The sequence below is a fragment of the Oryzias latipes genome, chromosome 13 (assembly GCF_053564925.1).
Source record: "Oryzias latipes strain Hd-rR chromosome 13, Olatipes_Hd-rR_3.1".
Classification (NCBI taxonomy): Eukaryota; Metazoa; Chordata; class Actinopteri; order Beloniformes; family Adrianichthyidae; genus Oryzias; species Oryzias latipes.
The window spans coordinates 16,265,340-16,277,428 of NC_136249.1; the positions used below are offsets into that span (position 1 = coordinate 16,265,340).

General features: G+C 38.3%; 1 protein-coding gene across 5 annotated transcripts in view; it reads right to left on the bottom strand.

Moving 5' to 3' along the window:
- Window positions 1-12,089, bottom strand: part of LOC101160088 (alpha-2-macroglobulin-P) — a 40,366-nt gene that overhangs the window by 18,428 nt on the left and 9,849 nt on the right. For 2 of the 5 annotated variants that reach the window (XM_023961532.2, XM_023961529.2), the window contains exons 15-25: window positions 10,155-10,304; window positions 9,289-9,429; window positions 9,115-9,196; window positions 8,886-9,015; window positions 5,465-5,690; window positions 4,337-4,463; window positions 4,072-4,193; window positions 3,688-3,739; window positions 3,280-3,363; window positions 487-663; window positions 299-374 (exon numbers count right to left, since the gene is read on the bottom strand). In XM_023961532.2, coding sequence (XP_023817300.2) covers window positions 299-374; window positions 487-663; window positions 3,280-3,363; window positions 3,688-3,739; window positions 4,072-4,193; window positions 4,337-4,463; window positions 5,465-5,690; window positions 8,886-9,015; window positions 9,115-9,196; window positions 9,289-9,429; window positions 10,155-10,304 — 1,367 coding nt within the window. Of the gene's footprint in view, window positions 1-298; window positions 375-486; window positions 664-3,279; window positions 3,364-3,687; window positions 3,740-4,071; window positions 4,194-4,336; window positions 4,464-5,464; window positions 5,691-8,885; window positions 9,016-9,114; window positions 9,197-9,288; window positions 9,445-10,154; window positions 10,305-12,089 lie in introns of all 5 variants that reach the window. The other 3 variants (XM_023961530.2, XM_023961528.2, XM_023961531.2) reach the window with 2 other exon arrangements.

Sequence of the window (12,089 nt, forward strand, 5' to 3'; positions counted from 1 at the left end):
AGGGTGGGGCCTAAAATGGATTATTACAGCACACCTTTGGAGATGGTGAATGGTTCAGACATGACATTTTTACTTTTCACCTGTTGGACGCAGCCAGAGAAGCAGTTAGCGTCACAGCAGGAAGAAGACAGACCAATACAGGAGAGTTTACATATAAAGAATTTTTGGTCAACCAAGTCAAATGCCTTTCCAAAGTCAGTATGGCTACACAGATATTTTTGCAGTCTAAGGCTGGAATAACATCCTTTGACTGGAAAAGTTTCTGCATATTACCGAATACCGATTTATATCTTTTTACCAAGTGTTTCCTAGTCCTGTTCCAAATGTACTGTATGCTCCTTGATTATCTTTGTAGTTCAGCTGTCTTTGGTAACCTGTGGAGTAAAAGAAATCAAAACACACACAGTCATTTGAGATCATTTTTTAATTTGTCCTGAAAGACATAGCAATTGAAAATTAGCTTCAAAAAACGTAAATGAAACAAACCACTGGTCAAAAAGTTTAAAGCCTTCTCCTTGATGGCCGGGGTCAGTTGATGCGTGTTCTGAAGATAATGGAGGATATAGATGTTGGGGGCCAAAAGAGCCATATTTTGCTCTCCACATCCATATGGCATCTTCAGCAGTCCTTCTATGTTCCTTAGTGCACGACCAATGACATCTCCTGCAAATAAATGCCATATTACTCAAAAACAAGTCATGTCATGGTGTACATTATCAGGTGTACCTAATTTTTCCAGTTCAATACTAAAAACATCTTCAAATTAAATTGAACATGCAATGCTCTAGTGTGAGTCAGTGACAAAATTTGGATCTGCATTTATTGTTCTTGAACTGACCTCTCCACTTGAGTCTCAGGTGGTCCTGCAGTTTATGTATGATTGGAGAGCAGGCTTTGGTACAGCACTAGAACTGAAAGGATGTGTGTGATCCAATGTGGGGGATAACAAGACATGTAATGTGCATGACAGGGAACATTTAATTAAAGACCCATTCCGATGAAGATTGTATTTTTGTTGTTTTTAACTTGTGGCATTTTTCTGATGATAGAGGACAAACACTACATTACCAAAAGTATAAAAGTGCCATCCCATTCCTAACCCATAGTGTTCAATATGATGTCGGTCCACCTTTTGCACCTATTACAGCTTCAACTCCTCTGGGAAGGCTGTCCACAAGGTTGAGGAGTGTGTTTATAGGAATTTTCATCATTCTTCCAAAAGCGCATTGGTGAGGTCACAGACTAATGTTGGTCGAGAAGGCCTTGCTCTCAGACTTAGCTCTAAATCATCCCAAATGTGTTCTATAGGGTTCAGGTCAGGACTCAGTGCAAAAGCCAGTCAAGTTCATCCACACCAGACTCTGCCATCCATGGACCTTGCTTTGTGCACTGGTGCATAGTCATGTTGGAAGATGAAGAGGCCCGCTCCAAACTGTTCCCAGAAGGTTTTGGCATCTTGAAGCATTCAGGGTTCCTTTCACTGGAACTAAGAGGCCAACCTCCAAACCCAGACTCGTCAATCAGATTGCCAGAGGGAAAAGCTTGATTCATCACTCCATAGAACGCATGTCCAGTGCTCTACAGTCCAGTGTTGGCATGCTCTACACCACTGTGTCCGACGTTTTGCATTGCACTTGGGGATGTGTGGCCATGGAAACTCATTCCATGAAGCTTTTTGTGTACTGTACTTGGGCTAATCTGAATTAGCCATTGTGCTATTGTAGCCCACTTATAAAAAGTATTTATTTTTTCCTACAGGTTTTAATGGGTTAATTTCCCTACAGGCAATTAAAGGGTTAATTTTTCCTTTGCGTTAGAGATGGTTTGGCCCTCCAGGCATACCATGCAGGGCTCTGTGGAGGATGCCATCTTGTGTCTGCGTGTTTTTTTCTTGCAAGCACGAGGGAGAGAAGGAGCTGCGTGACCAGCAGAGAAAGATCGGCAGTGTTATAGACGGAAGAAGAAAAATAAGTTAAAGAGTTAAAAGAAGCTACTTTTTGGTTTTTTGAGATCGGTTACGTTGTGTGCCGAAAGAACATTTTCAGAGCGGCTACGTTGTGAACGTGTCGAAACTCCGGTGAGTAGGAAAGAGTTGTAAAATGGAGTTGATGGTTATGTTTTAAATTAAATTCTGTTAAAAAGGGGAACAAAACAATTTGGAGTATGTAGAAAATATTAATTTTTGTTCTGTGTTATAAATGTTTACTTTATCTGATTTCTTTCTGGTACACATATGCGTGAATATGTACTTTTGATAAGTTAATTGAAATGGTGGTTGAAGTATTCATTGTTTAAAAAGAATTGTATTATACCATGGTTATAATAATTTTATTTGTTAAAACTTAATTCATACAGTCATTTTTTCAGATTTGTGCAAAGGGAAATTCCTTTTACTAATAGTAAATACTTGTTAAAAGGATTACTGAATTTTTTGTTTGTAAATTGGTTTTGGCGAACTACTAAAAAAAAAGAGAAAACCATAAAAACAATTTCCAAATTACAGGGAAAAGATATTGAGTTTATTGAAAGATGAGATCTCACTTAAAATATAGATTATAATGTGTCTGATTCATTCTGTACTATGTGCAGAATTGTTTTGATGACCCTCAATTGTAACTCGGACTACAATTCTTCGTTGGAAGTCGATGGCGAGCCAGGCGTAGAACAAGAGTATCCTGTTGAAGATTGAAGTACAGTGTGGCCAGCTGTTACTGATTCCCATCAACATTGAACCCAATCTGACAGGATAAGAGATAAGGAACATTTCCATACACATTCACTTATCCTACCCGGGTAGAGAACAAATTGAGTGCACAAACGAGACAAAGGACAATTTATTTTATACTATTTTTTATAAAGCTGATTTATTTTGTAAAAGAAATTCACTTTTAGGAAGAAATTATTGTTTATGTTGTTGTTCTATTTTGTGTTGTGAAAGGTGATGGAATAAACCTGCCCTCTGTTATTTAAACACATTGTTGTTTTTCTTCTCTTTGTAAATAGAACCTATTAACTTTGTGTAGCTTTTGCTGGTTAAGTTTGACATAAGTGCTACACTATCCTATGACCCCACCCTTACATTTACTTGTTCTCCCTACCATGATAAAGGTGGAAAGATTTCATGTAATCCATGGACACCAGTGAAGATCACAAATCATTTAAGAAAACATGTTCAGCGCACTGTCTAGTGGGCCTAGATGACCCAACTCCCAATGGTAAAGTGCCTAGAATAGCACAAGGGTTAAACTTAAATTTGACATAACCTTACGGTAAATCTACCTGAGACTGATACTGAGGCACGAGCAGACCCATCAATCACATTGTCAGGAAGCTCTAGGTCAGTTTTCTCAATCACAGTTTCTTCTGCTCAGAAAAAAGAAATCACAGTTTTATGAAGAATAGTTGTCTCCAATCGATGATAACATCTGCTACCATCAATCTCTAAGTGTGTGTGAATGGAACTGTGAGTGTAAAACTCTTTGGGCCTTTGGTAAAGAAGTGCCCATTGCCATGGATGGGGATAAGATGCTGACTTCCTAATGAACATATTACATCTTTGTGTTATTCTGTTAGCTGTAAAGTTAAATTGTGATGAGCATTGAGATAAGAATTTGCTGTTAATTAGTGCCTAATCTTCAAAACCAGAAGCCAACACAACGTATTCCCTTTGACGAAAAACAAACTGACCTTTTGGGCAGAACAGCCAATTGTAAGCCTTTCTAACCTCAATTCCTTCAGCCTAGTTGAAAAATGAGGAGAAGTAAAAGCTACTGTAATAACTTAAATACAATCCGTCATTGTTTCAAATAATTTACAATAATATAAAAGATAAATTGTAACTGCACAACATTATTGGCCCAACAACTCATTGTTCTGATATTGGTGTCACAATAAAATCATGAAATTTATAAGCACACATACTTAACACAGCATGGTAGACTTGTATTTTACTTGGATCAATATCTTCTTGATAAACAAAAACTTAAAATACTGAGTTAACAGATAAACCTGGGCAATAAGATACATTGTCATGCATGCCAAGTTTTGTGATCTTTATAATAAAACACATACCTTTACTATCAAAGATTTCGTGACTATGTCAATGCGACCCCTTTCTGGAACGCTGACAATTTCATTGTCACACCTTGTGTGGGATGGTATAGCCTCAGCAGTTACAGTTATATTTACAACCCCTAAAGACAATAAATATCTGTCATGGCTTGTACAACAAAGATCTGTAGATTCCAGCAGGTCATAGGTGAATTTTATGAAATATATAAAATATTTTATATGTTTATAAAATATACGCTGTGATATCAAAAAGTCTGAGCTTTACCTAATGCTGTGGGGTTCATGTTCCAGTGGAAGCTCTTTCGCTCACTGTCACACAGACAGGATGTGTACTCCTCAGTAGAGACAGGTGTGATCACGTAACTTGAAGAGACGCCTGGAGTCACGCTGACCTGTTCAAAAGATGAAGAAGAATTTTGTTTCATAATGTAACATTTGAAATAGTCAAATAATTTGTTTTAAAAACATTATTATTTACGTGACCTGGTTGAATGTCAGCTTTTTACTGCTCTAGTTCAAAAAGTTACTTGGTGACATTAATAGCTAAATTAACTTTTACAAAGGTCAAGGTTGAAAATATAGTTTTTGTATATAAACAATCTGACATTGTTTATAAGGACTAACAGGCCTTAAGTTACTGCGTTTCATATTTTTAATGTGAACTCCTCCATCCCACAGACACATTTTCCACTGAGGATGCAGAGATTTGGGGACTCAGCTGCTGGATGGTGGGGGTGTGATTTCTGACATGGTTAAAAAGAACTCAGCTGTAAAATAGTTTAAGTTTAGACAACTTAAGACTATATTATGTTCTGTTGTAAGTGCATTTAGTTATGAATTTGTGTGCAGTAATCTGTACGAAAGAGACATTCAACAAACCAAGTAGGTAAGACATGCATGGGCTAACCCAAACCCCTCAGGCTTTCTCCTCGGAGTCTCTGAGTTTCTGGCTTACTGTTTGAGGAGGAAATAAAACTAAACATTTCCAAATTGGCAACAATGATTATCAGCCAGATGAATGAGGAATTGCTTGAAGAAAGATTCTTTAAACAACATTTAAATGGGATTGTGCTGACTTTGACTTGGTTTCTGCTTAAGTTTTTTTTATATTCTTATTACTTATTTGGATTAAATCACCTGTTAAAGGACTAAATGTAAATGTAAACTTGTTTCGTTTGTAATAAATATTTTTTGTATGTTTTTTAAACAATGAACATTTAAAATCCAAAACTAACAAATTAATCAAATCTGGAATTTATTTTGCATAATATATTTCCTTGAGATCACACAAGAACTATATTTTCTTTGCTGTTAAATGCTTTTTCTTTTTAAACTGTTATGAAACACATTCATGGGGGTTTGTTGAGATGTAATATTGGATTTTCTTCATTACCATGATGCAGCTGTTCAGGTAGTTGAAGACAGTTGCCTTTAGTTCAAAGCTTTCCCCCCGGATGATGGAGGAGGGCAGGGTCAGTTCCAGAAAGAAAGGCTGAAAGACTGTAAGCTTCTTACGAGGAGCCAACCCAAAACCCTGACTGGACAAACAGAAAGTCTCCGTTTCCCAGGTGGTGATGGTGTCTGGAGCTGTAAGGAACACATCTTTTGTTCCAGACTCTCTAAAAGAGCAGAGACACAAAAAAAGACATGTCACATGGTTGCATGGTTAAAGCGGTGTTACTGGTTGTGGTACAATATCATAAAATACTATTTGTCCATGTGTGCTTTTTTTGTGTGTTTTTTTAAACTTGTCCTGTCCAACAGCTGAGCAACCAGAGAAAAGCTGATGGCCTCTTGTGTTGGACATGTTTTACTTTACAACACGGGTTATGAATCTTTTGACATTTGTAATTAAGACTAAACTTTATTTTTATTTTTCTTAACTTGTCCTGTCCAACAGCATAGCAAACAGAAGGGAGCTGAAGGCCTCTTGTGTTGGACATGTTCTACTTTTACAACATGGGTTATGAATCTTTTGACATCTGTAATTTAGACTAAACTTTATTTTTATTTTTCTTAACTTGTCCTGTCCAACAGCAAAGCAAACAGAAGGGAGCTGAAGGCCTCTTGTGTTGGACATGTTCTACTTTTACAACACGGGTTATGAATCTTTTGACACACTAGGTGTATATTTGAATGAACCCCTTTTGTACTTTAGGGTAAACTTTATTCATCTTACTTATATTATGAAACATTTTTGGACCGGACCGAAAAGAAAAGAAGAGAAGGACGAAGAAGAGAGGGATGTTAGAGAGGGGGGAGGGTTAAACCATGAAGCAGCATAAAGCAACAAGTTGCTGGATGGATAATCCTTACAGTCAGGTTTAAAAGTAATACAAATCTAGAAAGGGTGGGGCCTGTCCATACACACACTCAAATGTTATAAACATACCTGTGGCTGACATGTCAACATGTGCACAATACAACTCATGTTCCCACACGCTTACTTATGCCTTCAGACCAACTCGTGTAACATTTCATTCAGTCACGCAAACTATTTGTGCAAAGCTGAGATAGCTCCTGTGGCTGAGTGAGTGTTAGTGGTCTCCCTCCTGGTAAAAGGAAGGAGGAAAAGTGCCCAGTCATCACCACACCAAGACCCCCGTCGCAGCAGCAACGGCAGCCCCCCTCCCCCCTAACACGCGCAAGGTAGCTGATAGAAAACAACCGCCCGCCGGGGCCCCCAAAGCCAGAGAGCAGGGAGGCATAGGGAGACAGAGAGTGCAGTTACTTAATACTGAATTTCCCAACGGGGATTGATAAAGTTGATCTTAATCTTATTTCACTCTGTCGCTCGCTGACAGTCTCAGTAGACACAGGCACACCAGTCATCTCAGCTAAGCCGCTGGTCAGAGTTTCGTCTGCTGTTTATCACTGAAATTATTCGATCAGTCATTATTAATCTGTCGCTCACCTTTTTGGAGTTGACTGCCAAGAAACGAGTTAACTGGAGTTAACTGTCTCTGGTTGCCAAAGCTAGTGCTAGCAGCAAAGCTGCCAGTGCTGGGGCATTAGTGGCAGAAGCAGAGATAAGCTCGTCCGGTGGTATTGCAAACTTGAATCCCCGTGCCCAGTCCAGTACATCTAGTTTGTTTAGTTGCACAAGCAGAGCCCATGCTGTCCCCGCTTTGTCTGACAGCTGGGTCAGACGAGGCGTCTTAGTCTCACTTCCAGTTGAGGAAGCACGCAGGCCAGCCCAGCCTTCAATAAATGGTCCTGCAGGCCAGAGTGGTCCTCCGCCGGGGACCCGACGTCATTGTCCATTTTATAATCTTCATAATGAAAATGTAGGGTTTTTATACCAAGCCCATCTTCCTGCGCTTCGGAGTTCAGACTTTGAATGCATCATGTTCATCTGTCTGTCCCCTTCGTACAAAATGTCTGTGCTGTTTGTACGAAGTAAAACTTCCACAAAAGAGAATTTCCGGACTATAAGCCTTTACTTTTTTCCTGCGCTTACAGCCCTGCGGCTTATTCAGTGATGCGGCTAATTTAAGGATTTAATTGGCGGCCGCCATGGAGCTGGTTTAGCTCGTGCTGGTTTGCGGCGCCTTCCGTCCGTGAAACCAGGGTTCGACTCCGGGCTGCTCCCTGTTCCCTTCTCTACCTCTGTGCCGGTTCCAAGCCCGGTTTGAGAAGGTTGCGTCAGGAAGGGCATCCGGCGTAAAACATTGCCAAATTTACCATGCGACTTGTTCGCTGTGGCGACCCCGGATGGGAGAAGCCGAAAGTGGAAGAATTGGCGGCCGCCATGTTCGTATTTTCGGACTCGGTGAATGGTTCGAATTCTCTATCTAACACCAAGCACGAGTCATTAGTTTTTTAACACACCTCTAAGCAGCCAAACAGCATGGACCTCAGTTCAGGTCTTAGACACTTCAGTCATGGTTCAACAAAAAGAAACACGCATGCCCGGCCGCATCCCAGAATCCTTTGGTGCCATTAGACCCAACGTGCACGTGATCGTCGCTACAATATGATGAAGCTTTCAAGTTAAAAGCAATCGTTAAAAGCAGCGTGAAAAAATCCACCATCACCAACGGGTTTGGAAAAGCCGGTCAGCTGCGTGAAGGAGAGAACAGCGCATGCTCAGAAGTGAATTTACCTCTGAGTCATAGTGACTCGGCTGGGTGCACGTAAATATGTGGGAATAACATCAGCCTTTATTTTGTCGGGACACAACTGGAAACACAAATCCACGTGATCGTTTCACAGTTTCTAAGGACTGAGCGGAATTTTGCATTAAAAAGCTCACAGCCGCCGTGTGAGATTTTCGGATAGGAAGGGGAGACAAGGAGCCCGCTTGGCGAGCGCGGAGCGCAGAAGCGTCGGCGGAGCAACAGTGTTTGTTTTGGAAGGAAACTTCTGACGCGCGCGCGTCTCGCGCTGAGGCGCACGCTTTTCAGTCGCCGCTGCTTTAAAGGCCCCGCCTTTAGCCCCTAAGACTCATGGGAAATGGGGGATCGCGGATGTAAATTTCCTCATCATAACTGAGGGATGTAATGTTGATTACATGGTTACTGCTTGTAATTTTATGTATGATACCTAGATTGTCAATAAGTAAAAAAAAAAACATAACTGAGGAACTTGTGAACAGAATAGAGGTCCATGCTGTCTGGCAGATGTGGGTGTACTCAAATACATGAGCCTTAGGCAAGGCTGACCCCTTCCACAGTGTGCTAATGAATCACACTCATCCTAGGAGTCATGACGTGATTTGTCAGGATGATCATGCTGCTAAATGAAAGTTAAAGAGTTAAAATGAAACATATCTAAATCCTAAACATAAGTATAAATGTTAAATGTAACCTTACCCAACTTCAACCAGATCCCATATCCAGGTCTCAGGAAAAAAGGAGCGGACTGTTGGTGGGGGAGAAAATGAAGATTTGCTAGAAGGATAAGATTCAAATACTGAATTGTGTGTATATCGTGACCGATAATCTGTAATTAAAGAAAAAACAAACAAACACATAAAGCAAAATTCCATCGTGTCTGGTTTAACAATCATCTGAACCTTTTTACAAAAGCATTTGAACTAACTTAGATCGTAAATTTGTCCCTTATACACAATGCACTGGTGGAATCGAATCATCAAGTTAGTTGCAATCTTCAAACCTACGCCCTGTTAAACACAGAGATGCAATAACAACAGTAAACTGTAAGAAATGAATAAATACATTTCAGGGTCTGAATTGCGGCACATGTTTAAATTACCTGGAACACTCTATAGGCCTCATCAGGTTTCTGATAAGATGATGTGCTGGACCTCTTGTGTCTCAGAGTCAAACATTCCATAGAGCCCTCAACTTCATGTGGAACAGAAGATGCTTTCTTTACAGGTAATAAATCAAAAATCTGAAAAAGGTATAACTGTAAAATTTATGAGCAGCAGATTGACAATTATAATATAAAGAATAAAAACTGTTTTGTTTCTAATCAAACAAACAAAATGCTCTGGTTAAACTGCATAAAAAAGTTCAAATTTACTGAAAACAAGTGACTTTCATATGAGTTTACATCTTAACAGAGAATATTAACTTCATGTTTTTGTTCATTGTTCATTGGTTCATTTGAAAGAAGGACGTGAAGCCGCAATGCAGAACTTAATCTCAACTTAATCTTAAAATAGGAATTTATGTGCCAAAACTGGTCCTTATCATCTGGGCTGCAGCTTTGAATAAAGCCTCCAAATCTGTTGACCACTGATGTTTTACACACTGCAAACCACTTCCGTGAAATTTTTCAAAAAAATTTCAAAATCGGAAATCAAAAATTCCACTGTTTTTGCTTTTAATTTAATGGATGGTAGTTTCTCCTGATTCTAGCTGGTTTTGTTGGCCATCCTCCACTCCGTTCTCCAAACCAGAACAATGTTTTTGGACTGTCTACCTCTTAACCACAGCATCTAGGCTCTGAGGTTTACGTCACCAGCCCAGAGACTGACTGCAAATAACGATGGATTTATTTCATGCACATCTTCCTGTATCACAAATACATCTTTACTTGCATACATCTTTACTTGCAATCCTAAAATCTCTCCTTTATTAACTTTACATCTGTCACAGTCCATTTCATGTTACCTTGTCTGCACTAAGGGTCTTCCCAGGGTCATTTATCAACACACTCTGATCGACTGCACTGAGACCACATAGAGAATTGGGCTGGGCAGTGAGCTGGAGTTTGATCTGCTCTCCTGGGACGGCTGATGACGGGGAAAACGTCAGCGACACCTTATGAACACAGACAGAAAATAACATTGAGTCATTAAGTTTGAATCCGTAATCAACCAGACACAAGCTTTACTAGAATTAATTGACTGTATGAGTATTTTTTTTATATTTCTATTTAAGATAAGAGTGTAATGATGCTTTTAAAACATCACACATTTTTGTTTACAAATGTGAATTTTAAAAAGTAACTTAATTACAAATGAACATTGCAAAAGTGATTCCTATCTACAAGAGTGGAGACAAACACCAATTTATAAACTATAGACCTGTTTCTCTTCTTCCACAATTCTCAAAAACTTTAGAAAAAATATTGAGTGATAAATTAGTTTTATTTATTGATAAATATAACAATATAAATGAAAATCAATATGGTTTTAGAGAAAACAAATCGACCTCATTGGCTATCATTGCTGCTGTGGAGGAAATCACAAATGCTCTGGACAAAAAGAAATATGCAGCTGGAATTTATATTGATTTAACACTATCAATCATGACATCCTACTTGACAAACTGGAAGCTATTTAACGGGTAGAAAACAATACGTCAAGATTGATGAATTTACTTCAGAAACCAAAGAGATAAGTTGTGGTGTCCCACAAGGAACAATTCTGGGCCCGCTGCTATTCAATATTTACATAAATGATATATTCAATGTTTCACAGCTTATGTAACTCATATTATTTGCTGATGACACAAATATATTCTATTCTACAGATAATCATAGGGAAATTATCAATGTGGTAAACACTGAGTTAAACAAAATAAAATTATGGATGAATTACAACAAATCCAAAATCACTTTGGTTTTATCTAGGTTCAAAGATAAAACCTAAGTGATTTTTTTGAAAACTATAACCCAAATAAAGAGCTCTCAATTGAAATAAATAATTTTCTTAATTGAAAGTGTTACAGAAATCAAATTCTTATTTAGTTGGAAGCCACACATCAGACACATACAAACTAAAATGTCAAAAATTTCAATCGTGAATAAATCTAAACATATCTTAGAATACAACAGTCGATATTTATTGTACTGTTTCTTAATATTACCATATTTCACCTACTGTATAGAAATTTGGGGGAATAATTATAGGAGCTCAGTACATCCTCTCTTTTTACTTCAAAATCAAGCGTCAGAATTGTACATAAAGCCGGATATCTTGATCATACAGACAATTTATTTTATCAATCTAGACTTTTAAAACCGTATGACCTTGTGGATTTTTACACTGCGCAACTTTTATACAGAGCTAGTGGGAAATCGTTATTGTTATCGTAAATCGTTACCATTCAATATCCAAAAACAGTTCTTAGAAAATGAAGGAGGCTACAAACTGAGGGGATGTTGGAACTTCAAGATCAAACTGATAAGAACCACAAAGAAAAGTTTCTGTGTGTCGGTGTATGGCACTAAACTTTGGAACGGGTTAAGTAATGAGCTCAAAAAATGTTCAAATATCCAAATATTCAAAAAATGTAGAAATAAACTCTTATTTCAGGATATGAAGATAAGTGGATTTAAGGATCAACAGGTGTTTGAATAATTCCAAATGCATGTGTGAACTTGATTGTGATGAAATAATCAAGGCTCTTTTAACTACAACCAATGAGTATTACATTGTAATGTGCATTAATGATTACTGAAAGGTTTGAATTACAACCAATAAGCTATCAATTTTGTTTACTTGATTTTATTTTGTAGCAATAATTACTGGTTTATTGTGATAATGGGTTCTATTAATCAATGATTAGATTAGATTAGATTCGATTAGATTAGATTAGCTT